General features: G+C 32.6%; 1 protein-coding gene across 1 annotated transcript in view; it reads left to right on the forward strand.

Moving 5' to 3' along the window:
• Positions 1-16,057, forward strand: part of RhoGAP1A (Rho GTPase activating protein at 1A) — a 49,070-nt gene that overhangs the window by 3,636 nt on the left and 29,377 nt on the right. Inside the window, exons 2-9 of the mRNA XM_072536743.1 lie at positions 2,885-3,108; positions 4,563-4,844; positions 7,803-7,950; positions 10,428-10,535; positions 10,591-10,770; positions 12,076-12,402; positions 14,496-14,618; positions 15,625-15,813. Coding sequence (XP_072392844.1) covers positions 2,885-3,108; positions 4,563-4,844; positions 7,803-7,950; positions 10,428-10,535; positions 10,591-10,770; positions 12,076-12,402; positions 14,496-14,618; positions 15,625-15,813 — 1,581 coding nt within the window. The remainder of the gene's footprint in view (positions 1-2,884; positions 3,109-4,562; positions 4,845-7,802; positions 7,951-10,427; positions 10,536-10,590; positions 10,771-12,075; positions 12,403-14,495; positions 14,619-15,624; positions 15,814-16,057) is intronic.

A 16,057-nucleotide genomic window follows, 5' to 3' on the forward strand; every position in this document is an offset into this window, starting at 1 on the left:
ACAAATGTTTTGTTCATTACAATTAGGAGCTGTAAAAATGGTGATTAAAGCAATTTTTACTGTGAATTTATTCAAACAAATTTTGAAACAGAAAATAGAGAAACAAATTACTCAGAAAACTAAAACCATAGTAGTCAGCAAAGAACCAACCAGATGTAAAATAAAAATTTATGGCATCAGTATTGAACAAGTAATGGAAATAAAATACCTGGGCATGACACTGTCCAGCACTGGACAAAGAAGTGAAAGATAAATAAATAAATAAATAAATAGTTTATTTACGGTTATACCAATTACAATAATTACAATCATTAAATAATTCATATCATATTAACAGATTAACAGAACTCAATAAAAATTACATACAATTTACACAAGACAAATAAATAGAATAAATACCTAATTGACAGTTTACAGTGACAGCCTACATTGTATTTTAAAAAGATTTTTTCAGCTTTTTTCGAAAACTATTCAGAGAGCTAGAAAAAAAGTCTACATCTAAGCCATTTCCAGATTGACACATTCATCTTATAAGTCTATTTAGACAATAGTTTGTTTGTTGGAATTCTAAGTGAAAAACGTCCTTAGATCTTGTGCACCTTTGAGGAACCCTAAGACCTGCTCTCTGCAAAATTTGAGGCGAATCTATTATTCCGTTTACAATCTTGAAAAGAAAAACCAAATCTACCATTAAATGACGATTTTCTAATGTTGGTATATTAAGTAATTTTAAAATGTCACAATACACTATATCTTCTGAAGAAATCCCTAATTTATAGCCTACAAAGCGCAGAAATTTTTTCTGAACTTTCTCAATGCTTTCAATATGACATTTATATAAATGAGATCAAATAGTGCTGGAATATTCCAGAACTGATCTAACCATAGAACAATATACACTTTTAAAACAATCTTGGTTATTGAATTCTTACAAGGTTCTTTTCAAAAATCCAAGTAATTTAAAAGCTTGATTACAAATAAAATTATAGTGATTTTTGAAACATAAAGTGGGATCAAAAAATACACCTAAATCTTTGAAAGTGTTTGTTGGTTCCAGAAAGATGTTATTTATAGTCATTTAAACAGATAGGTTTTGAGTTTCTAAAAAAGCGCATTATTTTACATTTATCGATATTAAGTGAAAGGTCATTCTTTGTACACCATTGTGAGAAATTGTTTACATATTTTTGCATTTTTACAGTCTCTAACATCCTTAATAATTCTAACAATTTTCAAATCATCAGCTTACAACAAAATAACACAATTTTCAAAGATTTCTAAGATGTTATTTATGAAACAAATAAGAAGAATAGTCGATAAATGGCCACCCTGTGGGACGCCAGACCTAACCAAAATCTCTTCAGAAAGACAGTTCTTGACTTTGACAAGATGAAGTACAAAAAGCAAATAGACTGGCAGTATGTCTTAATAACACTATATGGCAAAACAGACACATTAACACTGAGATGAAGTCAAGAATTTATAAAGCCAGTGTAAGACCAATAATGACATATGCCTCAGAAACAACACCTGACACAGTCACAGTGCAAAGGCTACTGGAAACGGCAGAGATGAGAGTTCTGAGGATAATTACAGGAAAGAAGCTGAGAGATTGAACAAGAAATGAAGACATTAGAAGAAAATGTAACCATACATTGTATAAATGAATGAACAAAAAATAGAAAAAAAGAATGGAATAACCATATAAGCAGAGTGAAGGAGACCCATGTTGTCAAAATAGCAAGAGATAGGTCACCAATCGCCAAAAGAAGTATCAGACCACCGCGCAAAAGATGGAGTGACAACCTTCCATAGAGGCATTAATCCGCCAATGAACAAGTAGAATTGCTTATAAAGAGGAAGACGAAGAAGAAGAATTTATACAAAGATGACCAAAGATCATTTTTGGGATATTTTATTCCATATATAGAATTTTTAAGAAGAAAAATAGAGAGACCGTCATTTTTAATTTGTAGCGATTTATAAACCTATAGTTTAGGTAACTATTATGTGACATTTTATATCAGTGTCATATTTAAATTTAGTTGTGCATAGATACTTAATTTATATAAATAAATTCATTATTCAAAAGTTGGATATGTAGAGTTCATTGTATCAAATATTTTTTACCTTGACATTGTTACTTATATTGCTTGCTTTTGTTCATTTCCTATATTGATATGTATGCAGATTAATTTGCTGCTTCACATACATACAGATAATCTATAATTTATTTTAAACTGTCATATTGTGTCCAATTGGCTTATTGTACATTAAAAGGCAGATTAATGAAATTGGTATTAATTAATTAATGGTATCAGTTCATATAATCAATGACCACATTCTTAGCACAATAGTGCATGTAATTATGTAATCCATCCTATGTATCTATAACCCAATTCAAGCCCTGGTCTTCCTCAGCAAACATCTCCATTTGCTATGGTCTATAGCCATTCTCTTCCAGGATCAACTGCCAAGAAGATTTCTTGTGTCCTAATCCACATCATCCTCCTATCACATTTTCGAAATTAAGTAATAGGCAATATATTTCTATATTGTAAAATATCCTATAATTGTTTAGTTCAATATTTGCAAAGTATAACAGTACAATTACATGTTACTATATATTAATAACAATCTAGAAATATAAAATTATTGTTGATTAGTCAAAAAAATGCCTCTATAGATGTCAACTTGTATTTGGTACATCTGTGGTAAATGTAAAACCCTTATCAAAATCTGAATGATCTTGATCTGAACCCTTATCCAGATGTTATTACTGAAAATCTTCATATTTTAAATCAGTAGATTCGTTTTTGTTATGATTTTTTGAAAATTATTAATTAGAATGGATTTTTATGTTTTGTTTTTTTTTTAATTTCAGACTGAAGTCAGTAAACCATCCACTATATCATTAAATGTTGAGGAAACAGAAACCATTTCTGCTAATATGTGTGTCAACGAAATATCCAAGCAGTTAATTGCTAGCGAAGTTCCAGAAAAATATGAACCAACAGCTCCGCCTGATCCAGATCCCGGAACCTTTGTAACTGTTATAGAAGTCAACGGATTGAAACAGAATACTTCACCTGTTAAAATACCTCCCAAGTAAGGAATTATTTGACCACAAAATATTCAAATTTCACTTTAAAATATTAAAATAACCTATTATTTAACATTCTTCTTTCTTTTTTTATACATAATTGTGTTTATCCATATAATATTTTTCAATCATGCGTCTTATCATAACTTTTATTATTTTTTTATAGATCATCTGACAAGGTAATGGGTTCATAATAATTTTTTTCCATAATCTATCAATAGCACTATCCCATTTTATTTCCTACATGCAATCTCAAGCTCATAATTTTCTTTTTTTTTCTATATGAGCCCTTAGCATTACTATTTCTATGGCATGTATAAGTACAAAATATTTCAAATAAGCTTCTGTATTAAACAGTTGCACAGGCTCAAATGGAAGAGCTTTCCTTTATTTGCTTTGTAATTGTGATCAGAATTATTGATGTTCTAGTGCTCTTCTCATACTTGAAGCTTCATTGAGAGAAACTTCAAATAGATTTATGAGTTTTTCACAATGGAGTTTTCTTCATAATGAGGTCAGTTGGTGGACATAACAATGTATAATGAACATATTTGGGCTATCAAGTTTTTAGAAGTTAGCAAAAGAAACAGATTGTAAAAACAGTAAACAAGGAAAATGGTACAAAAAATTTGTCTCCTAAGTCATATGTAGCAGACTGCAGTTATCGATATGGAAAACATGGCTCAGATATGTTGCTTTCTTTCTTTTTGGAACAGTTCCAGAATAATGGCTTGCATTTTTGGAAAGCTGCATCAACGCTTTCATATTAAATACTCATATCTACTTTTTACATATAAATTCCATTATCATTTTCTATTATTTACTATTATGTTAACTGTCTGTATTGTTTAATATTTTTATGCCCTTTTCACACTTTAATCTTCAATTCATTTTGTTTTATGAAATATAAGGTAGATGTATTCCTCTAAAACTATCTCCACCATTAGCAAAGTTGCTTACAACTTTATTTAGCTCCTGAATTACAAGATTTTAAAAGATAGTACAGTTACAGTCTTTTTCTTTTGGTGCCTATCCTCTATGGATGTTGGCAATCACGTTGGTCCATACAACTTTGTTGACAGCTGCTCTAAATAGATGTATGGTAGTCATTCCTGCCCACTCTCTGATGTTCTTCAACCACGATGTCCTTCTGCGCCCTTGAGATCTTTTGCCTTCTATCTTGCCTTGTAAAACTAGTTGAATTAGTTGATACTTCTCATTGCGTATCACATGCCCTAAGTATGTCATCTTTCTGATTTTCATGATACGCATAATTTCCAGATCTTTATTCATACGATGGATCACGGTGTTGTTAATAGTTACAGTACAATAGTTTAAAAATTAGTGCAGTCTCCACAAAACACTTTTTACCTTATTATGTGTGTAGAAAATACATAAATATATTCCTTTAATTGTACAGGAAAAGAATGTAATAACGATTTTGATATATTTATTTCAGAGTTCCACAAAGACCAGATTCCTTGAAAACCAAACCAAAAACAAGCACTAGTGATTCCAGATCATCGTCATCTGAATTTATTGCTAATAGTGATGAACCTTATTATGATATGGTAGCACAAGATGAAGATTTTGTATTAAAAAGTAACCATTCCAGTACAGAAAACGTGTTCAGCTCTACTAGTACTCTTCCATTGGAGTCAAAGAGGGATTCCACTCAAACAGTACAGGATCCTCAGTCTCCAGGAACCTCAAATTATGTCAATATTGAGTATTTTATTCAGTAAGTATCTGTTTTTGATAGCAACTAAGGATCCTAACTGTGTGTTAAGTTTTTAACATTCATATCTGAGTATTCAAAAATATTGAAATAAAAAAAAAACGAATTATTTGTAGTAAATAGTCATTTAATAATATTTAAAGCTCTACTCTAATTGCTTAATGCATGGAAATTAAATATCATGAAACCATGCAAAATACACAAGTAAACTCTATTTGCTTAGCTCGGACAAATTTTGACAGATTCATTGTCGGAAACCTACAACACAACAATTCCTACTTCTCAGTATTAATAGCTCAAGTATCCTGCTATTACAGACTTCTTTCTTTAAAAAAAGAAGAATTATTCTAAATAGTCGAAGTGTATACTAAACCCATCAAATTTTGGGTAGTATATATTTAAAAAATATATATTTAGTTGTTATAATTTAACATAACTATTTATTATATGGTGCAGATAAATAAATATTGATTGTCGGTAATTTGCAAAGTTCTATTTTATTTACTATTTAGTTTGTTTACTATTAATATTGGCTATGAGTACGGGTGCTTGGTTGTATAGTAATTTCCAGCCACTTTTAGTCTGTCAAAAAGTAACTAACTTCGCAAAAATATAATTACTAAATTCACTAGACAGTTCGGACTGGGATTAGCGAACCGAGTTTACTTAAAATATTATATTAAAATGACTACAAAGATTATTTTAAGGAAACCCAACCAATTTCAAGGAAATTTTCAGATTCACATGGGTAGACAACAAAAAGTAATTCTTACGGATTTTAGGATGATACAGCCATATCTAATAATTGCTTATAAAAACCCACGTAATTGTCATACAAAACTGAAAATTCTAGACTCTTTTCGGGCATGTTTTTTTTAGCATGTTGTGCATGCAATATACATGCAGTAGTATAAATATATTAGTCATGCCTCAAGTATAACCTCACCAATTTTTAAAGTCAACAATAAATATCTTACAATGGTGGGAATGAACGGGGAATTGCCAAAGCAAAGAATTTAGTTATTATGTGATATAAGAATTTTGCAGCAGATAACTAATGATGTTATATCTTCTTCTTATGATCAAAGATGTAATTCAAAGGAAATCAAACTACATTTAAAAGGTTTTTACTCACGTATATTAGGTGTAAGCGAAACATGGTGGCCTAACTTACGATATGTTTCGACAGAAACTGGTGCATTATATTACTCAGGAAACATTAACAACTAGCGTAGACGTGGAGTAGCAATTATTGTCGATAAAGAGGTCAACAAATCAATAGAGGGTTTTGTCCCAGTCTCAGAAAGAGTGATCCTACTACAAATAAGAACATCACACACAAAACTAAATTTGATCCAAGTATATTCGACAATGACAGATGCAACAGAAGATGAAGTAGAAACATTTTACCAACAAGTTGAAGATGCACTGAAAATGACAAAGAACAGGGAAATCACGGTAGTTATGGGCGATTTCAATGCAAAAGTCGGCAAGGGAAGAGCTGGAACAATAATGGGAGATCAAGGACTAGGGGAACGTAACGATAGAGAAGATCTTCTAATACAATTCTGCCAAGAAAAAAGTCTAATAATTACAAACAAGTTCTTTAAATTACCTATGAGACGATTATATACGTGGCGCTCACCAGCAGATAAACCGGAAAAAGTAGTAAGAAACCAAATCGATTATATAATGATTAAAGAGAGATATCGTAACACCATCAAATCAGTTGAAGGAGCAGATGTCACATCAGACCATAACCCACTAATCGCTAATGTCACGCTTAAGCTTAAACGTATTAGAAAACCCCAAAGAACTCCAAAATTAGATGTTAGAAAACTGAAAGAAGCTGATATAAAAAACAAACTCAAACAGAAAATATACAAAAAATTTGATAAATTAGGTACTAACACCTGCGAGATAAACCAACAATGGGAAACTTTAAAAACTGCCTCCTCGTTCCATGCAAATGGATATTAAAACAACCGATAAGAAAGAGAGACAACTGGATGACCGACGAAATACTCGGCAGGATGGACCAAAGAAGACAAGCCCAGAACAAAGACAGTCACAATTACAAAATTATTAACAATGAAATTAGAAAAATGATAGAGAGGCAAAACAAATTTACTATGAGGAAAAATGTAAAGAGATAGAAGATCTTCAGAACAATACAATCTATTCAACCTACATAAAAAGGTTAAAGAAATGGCAGTGCTGCAAAAAAGAAACCACAACACAACTATTTTAGATAAAAATGGAAATACTATGATAACTGACGAAAAGCTAAAACGATGGAAAGAATATATGGAAGAGCTCTTTAACGACGAAAGAGGAAACCTACAAGTGATATGTCTCGATTACTGAGTTCTTCAGCTACTTCTTCAATGTAGCTATTTGATTCTTGACTTAAGTAAATCTATCAATCCATTCCATCAATTGTTTTTAATAAAATCATTTAAAATCTGCCCTCTGGCTCATCAATGAAATTTATATGTTTATAACGTATAAATTCTTAGGTATCTGTGTCAACGATCTTTGTAATCAAGTCATGTTAATTCAAATAAAAAAAATGAATCTATTAACATAAATTTTGATTATTATACTGTAATATGTGTTGGTCTAATGTAATGGTTTATTGACACAGGTTTTCTAAAAATAATAACAACATACAATGTTATTAATGAATTTACATTTTTTTCTGTAAATTTGCCTAGTATGCCATCTAATCCAGTTTTCAACTTTCACGATAATTTTCTGTTTACTTAAGTGACTACATTATGAAAAATTGAAGAAAGAATCGGTACTTGGTCATTTAGTTTAAAATATCACTAATTTAAATCAGATTTATTTCTTTTTGATTCCTTCAAAACTTCGTTTAAAAATGCAGTTAACGCTTTTCTGAGACTATTATTTAATAAGTAATTTACTTATACATTAGTAATATGTGTTCTTTTTCAGACCAAAAAAGAATGGTAACGGGCATAGTAGTAGTGAAGATGAACACGAGGAAATAGCAGAACTAAGAAGACAAAATGATAATAGTTCCTATGCAAGTTCCAGTTCTTTAGAGTCGGTAACACCAGCATCCAGGCGAAAGTTTAGCCATGTAAGTTGTTACAATATATAATCTCAATGAGTTTATTTTGATTGCTGTAATAATATATGTATGGTTTTTTTTGTATTGTTTGGTAAATTTCATTTTGTCTGAACTTTTGGCGTGCAGATGTAAATCAGGAACTAATGGGACGACAAGTTACTAATGGGAAGTTACTATTTGAACAAAGCGCACTATTTTTTGTAGCTTTTATTGAGGTCTTATTATTTCAGGATCTCAGACACAAAATAAATTATTTGGTTTCTGACATGAATACATATATACTTTGGAGTCGACTTGGCAACGTTGTGTGTGAGTAATAACACGTGAAAATTATTTCGCTCCAACATAAGTCGAAAAATAGTAGTTATAAATCAGAAAAAATATACACAGCAAGCAGCATCGAGACAGGAAACAGTGCAAAAACGAAAAGCTATAAGCTAACATACATAAAGAGTGTAAACAACATTAAAAAGTAAGTCGACATTTCAACGTGACAATTGACAGATAATGAATGGTGAGATCACGAAACCTAGCCAGAATATTCAAAAGGAAAATTCTCAGAAGAATTATGAGCCCGATAAGAATGAAAAAACGAAGAAATACGAAGAAGACTGAACTATGAAATAAGAGGCATAACTGAAGGGAGAAGGGAGGCTATAGTTAGATTTATTAAAGTGCAGAGGCTGAGATGGCTGGGACACATAGAGAGAAGGAAAAACGACCTACTGATTAAGAAGATCACCAGATGGAAGCCAGAAACTGAAAGGCCAAGGGTAAGACCTAGAGAGATATGGGTGGACCAGTTTATGAGAGATACCAACATTCTGAGAGAAAATAAGAAACTGGAGGTAAATTTGATCACAGATCACAAATCGAAATGAGTGGAAAAACATTGTAACGAATATGTGGTGAATAACTCCGCATTGTTCTTGCATATTGTCAAAGTTTGTTGTATATCTTGGCTTTCGTTACAATTTTTGAATGTTCGGTTAGATTTCCGCGGTCAGATAAATGAAAATCACCAAGTTCTCGGGAAGAACCCTGTTGAGAATTTAATGCTCGACGTTTCGGCACCCATTTTAAGAGTGATACGGTTCCGTTCGAGTTCGGGGTCTCAATCTGCCTACTCTCCTCACTCGTGACGTACCAGTATCGTGTTCTGTATAAATACAAGAACCGTCAAGTCTCAATCTGCCTACTCCTCAGTGTCGAGTGACGTCACTCGAAAGAAACCGAACAAGTTGTCCATAATAAATGTCTATGCACAAACAAAAAACAGTGATGACTTGACAAAGCAGCAGTTCTATGAAACGCCAAAAAAATCCCGGGAGAAGATATATTAATCCTTATAGATGATTTCAACGGCCAAATAGGCAAAGAAAATTATTGCTTCAGAGAGGTTGCAGGTGCAAACTCAATACATGACACAATAAACAATAATAGAAAAAGACTATGTAATTTATCAGCGGCATTAAACATGGACATAAGTAGCACGAGATATAAATACAAAGACATACACAAAATAACAGAGATAAGACCAGGAAGTCTGGAGTGAAATCAAATTATTCTATGTACTATTTAAAAAGACACACACACAATCGATAAATGGCGTTAGATCTCACAGAAGGGCCAACATCGATTCGGACCGTATGCTAGTGATTACAAAATGTAAAATAAAAACAACGAAGAATGAAAGGCGAAAAGCACAGAGAAAATGGGATGTAGATAAATTAAAGGAGAAAGAAGTAGGAAGAAGATTTGTACAAGAAGTAAATACAGAGATGCAGTTCAAAGAACAACAAATGGAGGAACAGTAGAAAACAATCAAACAAGGAATAAACAATGCAGCAGAGAAAAATAAAAGAAGAAATAATTGGTTTGACGATGAGTTCAAATTAGCAGTGAAAGAAAATAATAAAACAATATTGAAATGGTTAAGCACAAGCAAAGAAGAGGAACGAGAAAAATATAAAGATCAAAATCAAAAGACAAAGAAATTATTTAAATCTTAAAAGAATCAAAAATTAAAAGAAGTTATGGACGAGATAGAAACAGAAAATAAAAACACAACTTAAAACCATTGTACCAATACTTAAAACCAGGTTTCTTAATATTGTTCTGAATCTAGTTTCTTGTGGTATTTTAAAGTAATTACTATTTAAATGTGAATAAGCCACAATTAAAGGTTAAAGTACGTTTATTGACGTTTCAATTTCCACTTCGGAAATCGTTGTCAAAATACATATTTTGAGAACGATTTCCGAAGTGGAAATCTGTACCTTCATAAACAACCCCGTCTATCATCTACAACGAATGAGCAACGGTGCCTTCGACTCACAAAGTGTATCTGTGTTCTAAGCCTACTTCCTAGTATTTTGGCGCACTGTGTATGGTACATTATAATAATCAAATATGTGTTAAATTTCTCCATGATATTAATCAAAATTAAAGACCGATTGTATTTTTTTAATTATGCATATTTCTAGGATGGTGGTGATGCCAAGGAGGAAAAAGATAGAATGTACAAAAGTATTTTTTATAACATAACAGACAGTGAAACAAACTACGTGGATTGGTTAAGTTTTTTATTAAAGGTAGTACTCTATAAGATCGTGTGATAAATTGACTTTAATTGATCATATTTTTTAGTATATGAAGGCTATTCAAGCTACCATAGGAACGTCTCAGCCCATCGTAAGCGAGACGGAATTAAATATAATTTTCTATAAAATTCCAGAACTGTTCAATTTACACGCAAACTTTTTAGAGGCTCTTAAAAGACATATTCAAAATTGGGATACGAGGATAGGGGAAAATTTTAAAATGATGGTAAGTATAAAATAATCAGTGATTGTAACAATAAAACACTGAAAACTTTGTTTTCAAAACTTCCACAAAATTTATTTTAAATTCTTATCACTACAGCTGTTTCGGCTGATTGCCTTTCTCAAGTGATCTGTTTTGGCATGGGTTTACACTTTATAGTCTCTAATGAAATAGGTTGAGGAGGAGAGAACTGTTTGTCTCAAGCTGGTCCTTCAGAATTATATCTGTGTTTTTTAATTTGTTGATTTCCATAGATTCTAACAAAGATAGCTTAAGGCTTTAATTTGGATGTGAAGAATTTTAAATTCGTCATTAAAAGGATGATTATGATCTAGAAGGTGAAGTGCGTATGTAGAATCTGTTTTTCTATTATTGAAAGCCCTTTTATGTTCTGCTATTTGTTTATTAAAATTTCTACCAGTTTGACCAATCTAAGTTTTTGGGCAGTCACCACATTTAAGTTTGTACACACCACTGTGTAAGTGTTTTTTATGTTGGCTTTTGTTGTTTTTAATATATTTGCCTAGGTTGTTATTTGTTGTGAAAGCTGGTGTTATTCCTTTCTTTTTTATGTGTTTGGCTATTTTTGTTGATATTTTGCCTGTATATGTAATCGAGCAGAAGGCACTGGGTTTTTTCTCTGGTGGTGGAAATACTAAGTTCAGGGCTTTCTTGTGTCATTTTTGATTTAACATTTTATTAATTGTTTGTTCGTTGTATCCATTGTTTACTGCTATTTGCTTAATGATATTTAATTCTGTCTCAAAATTGTATTTTGACATCGGAATTTCTGTTAATCTATGTAACATACTATGATAGGCTGCCAGTTTATGTTGTGTGGGATTGGATGATGAATTGTGAATAGTCGTGTCAGTATGGGTAGGTTTATGAAGTATGGAGAAGTCATGTTTGTTTTTAAGTCTGATAATTTTTAAATCTAAAAAATTTATGGATTGATTTTGTTCTGTTTCTATTGTAAATTCAATCACAGATCACTTGAGAAAGGCAATCAGCCGAAACAGCTGTAGTGATAAGAATTTAAAATAAATTTTGTGGAAGTTTGAAAATAAAGTTTTCAGTGTTTTATTGTTACATAAAATGAATTTCCATCAAGAAACGGTCGAATCCATCAATTAATCAGTGATTAATTGGTATACGTATATAGGAGATAATTAACTTTTACAATCAACGGAACATCTCTAGGTTCCGATTTTTATAAACGTTTTATGCTTTTACTATTATTTGAAATGTCACATATTTCTCATAAGGTGCAATTTTGACCTTTTATATAATTTAAATATTTTTCAGGCTTCAAATTTATCCTTATACGGAGCATTCTTAAGTAACTACGGTCTGGCTTTGGACACTGTTCGAAAATGCAGCGCGGCCAACGTTCAGTTCAGCGAAATTTCTAAAAATATAACCTGCAAGCAACTGTCAGGTCAGCCAATTAGTCTGGAGGATCTGTTACACAAACCAGTAGCGAGAGTTCAAAAAAACGCTTTAGTTTTGCACGATCTTTTAAAATTTGTCCCGCCTTCCCATCCGGATCATCATAGTTTAGCAGAAGCGTTGAATCTGACGCAGAACTTTTTGGATCAATTTAACATGATCCAGACAAAATCAATGTTTCCTGTAAGTACTTTCTTATGATTTTTAATATCAAACATAGATACTAAGTGAAACTATTGCTTTTATTGTTACAATATATGAACTTACCATATGAATACGTAATATTGCATTATGTTTTATTACTTACTTCGTTTGGAGTACCAGAAACTGAATTCACTACGAATTTTGACCAGAATGAACGGCATGTGGAATGCAATTTTAGATTCCCTTCCCGAGTAATTTATCCAGCTGTTTGTTTCGCAAATTTTAGGAAACACAGTGGTACAAATTTGAATTCGGTTTAGCTAGGTAGAAATCGTTTGATTTCTCTTTTTGTTTTTAGATGGCGTAGTTACGTCCGTATATAGTTATTTTAATAACTATTGTCTAGGACGGGAGAGATTTTTGTTTTGGTTCAGAGCAGTGGCTATACCGTTCTGACGAGACCTAAGGAGGTCGAAATACGTATCAGCGGTTGTCGCTGCCCTGTATCAAAACAAAAATCTAATACCGTCATTATGTTTTATTACTTACTTCGTTTGGAGTACCAGAAACTGAATTCACTACGAATTTTGACCAGGATGAACGGCATGTGGAATGCAATTTTAGATTCCCTTGCCGAGTAATTTATCCAGCTGTTTGTTTCGCAAATTTTAGGAAACACAGTGGTAAAAATTTGAATTCGGTTTCGCTAGGTAGAAATCGTTTGATTTCTCTTTTTGTTTACATAATATTGCATTTTGCAAATGTTTATGGAGAGACCCAAAGAATTATTTTATATGCCTCTGCTAAAAAACAAAAGCAACTTGAAATCATTCAAAACACAGCACTTTGCATTGCCACAGCTGCATTTAGAGTCACACCAGTTAAGAATTTTCAATGCTTAACAGGAGAACCACCTCTTACCCTACGAAGGAAGTATTTATGCCTCCTATATGCATCTTCAGTCGCCAGTAACAAATTACACCCAGTGTTTCGAAATACATTTACGGACCGTTACCTAGAAACTTTAATCATGATTCCCGAAATCAATATGACACTTCCCCAATATCACAAATCAGAGACAGCAGCAAATGTAATCCGACAGTCATTTTTAAAGGAACCCGAGACTTGCAGGGAAAGTTTTTGCATTTATACAGATGCCTAAAAGTCTGCAAACGGCGTAGGTGCAGCATTGTCACTAACATTCCCTTCCCAATTTAAATTAATGTCACCCACTTCTTTATACACAGCAGAATTATATGTAATATTACAAGCCCTTATGCATATTAAAAGTACAAACCATTCTTCCTCCGTCACTATCACAGCTTCTCTAAACTCGTTAACAACAATTGATTAACTATACACTAAGAACCCTATAGCCTTACTTGTCGAGAAAGAACTTGCTGCCTTACAAGAATCTGGTTCCGAAGTCAAATTTATGTGAGTTTCATTTCACATTGGAATACAAGGTAATGAAAAGCAGACCTCCAAAGAAGAGAAGCTACCAATAACGACCATGCTATAATAGTGTCAATGACTATCTCGAGTGATATAAAACAGTTCGTCAAAGAAAAAGTGATCAGTGATCAAATTAAGAGAAATTAAATCGACAGTGAAACCGTGGCGCCTAGTAAACCCAAAAAAGCTCACCAAGTCAAAATTTCTTGACTTCGATTAGGTCATACCAATATTACGCATAAGTATCTAATGACTAAGGAAGACATTCCAGTGTGTAAATATTGTCAAGTAAACATTACTGTTGACAACAGAATGTGGAAAATATACAGTAAATAGATACAATAACAATATTTCCAGTGATTTAAAAACAGTGTTAGGTGAACATTTAACTACCAAAAGCTTAATTGACTTTCTTCAAGATACATCTTTATATAATTTAATATAATGTAATAACTAATGTCGCTAATGACCCAGGTGGTTAAAGCGACTATTTTTTGTAAATAAAAAAAAAGAATTATTGTGATCCTAATTTTGTAGAACACCAAACAAATTACCAATAAAACTACATATTTGAAAATTTTATCTAATCAAATCTAATGGATATTTTATATTATGGTAGAACATTGAAGTACTTACATTTCCTTATTTTTGTTAACATATGTTTTTTTATTTTTTAGGCATCAGATAGAGCGCAAAGACGACTAGTAAAAAATTCATTTATAGTAGAATTTGTTGATAATCATCGAAAACTGCGGCATCTGTTTTTATTTAACGACGTTATTGCTTGTGCCAAATACAAGGTAAATATGATTATTTTATTTGTTATATCTTTATCTATAAGTCGAACATAAAATAAATAAAGTAAAAAAAAGTTTAAAAAAAAAATGAATTAATAAAAAAAGTAAAACAGTAAACAGTAAAAACCAAGTAAACAACTAGTAAGTAAGTTTCTAACATTTCATGTCTTAACCAGTTTCAATAATCGAGTTGAAAAGGTTGTAAAATGAAACATGGTTATGTTCGAAATACATTGCAATGCTTTGTGCCCTCCAATAAAATTTGACAGGACCCTGGTCTACCTGTCCTTTCGGCATACGATCGTTAGCGCCTCCACTGCCCCTACGAGTCCGTCACCAACATGAAGGTGCCACGCCACGTACGCCAGACACGTTTCGTGGGGCTTCACCTTCCCCGTAGTACCTGTGTTGCGATTACCTCACCTACCTGTTATCCCCTCCCACAGGCGGATAGGTGACGCAAGCAGAGGAATTTCCACCTCGCACGTAGACAGGTCGCCGCCGAGGATCTCTCCTCTACCACTCTTAAATCTCCTGGCGGGTACGTGCCGGGACACCAACACCACGATTGGCACAAGGCCAAAAGAGGTGTGTACGGGCCCAGCTCGTTCAACCTCGCCTGCTTCTCTTGGAATAAGAGTAGAGTGGTCCCCGAGAGTCTCGTCTCGGATACCAGGAGTATAGACCGGTGACCGTGACGCCTAAACGTCCGTGTGCGTTTCTACAAACCCGACACCTCAAGCGACGGCTTTCAACCTCTCGATTCCTACCCATAAGTCGCCTCTTACGACAGGCAGGGCCTTCTCGCCTCGGCCGTATTCTTATCTCCGCGAGCCGAACGGAGTATGTTCGAGATACAGAGGTTAAATTTAATTTTTCGAGTTATAGAGGGAAAATATGTAAAAAATGGCTTGCAGGAGCTCACTGATTAGTTTTATAAATACGCGTTGTTTGTGGATAGATATAAAAGTTTTTTTTTTATTTTAATTCCAATTTTTTTTATTTCTAGACTGCTGGACGCAACGAAAAATACACATTTGAACTAAAATGGTTCATACCAGTAGAAGATATTTTAACATTAGAAGAAACCACTGCTAACTTACATGAAGTATCACAATCAAATATAGTAGCTTTAAAATCCCAAGCATCAAATGTCAGGGATCAGTTAAGACAAGAAGAAAAGTCGAATGAAGACAAGGTAAGAAAATATTTTTATCCTAAGGGGAATTCAAAAAAGTAATAATGTTTTGTTCGTAGTCGACCAAAATAAAAAAGTCGTAGTATTTCCGTGTTAAATCCAAAACATTTTTTTATAGGGCTGAAATAGCACACATTTTATACATATAATATTGTCTTAACATTTTTTCATAAATGACAACAAAAAATAAATCACAAATGAGCCACAAATTGATGTTAATTGAAAAATCATGCAATTTTACTCG

This window comes from Diabrotica undecimpunctata, chromosome 7 (assembly GCF_040954645.1).
Source record: "Diabrotica undecimpunctata isolate CICGRU chromosome 7, icDiaUnde3, whole genome shotgun sequence".
Classification (NCBI taxonomy): domain Eukaryota; kingdom Metazoa; phylum Arthropoda; class Insecta; order Coleoptera; family Chrysomelidae; genus Diabrotica; species Diabrotica undecimpunctata.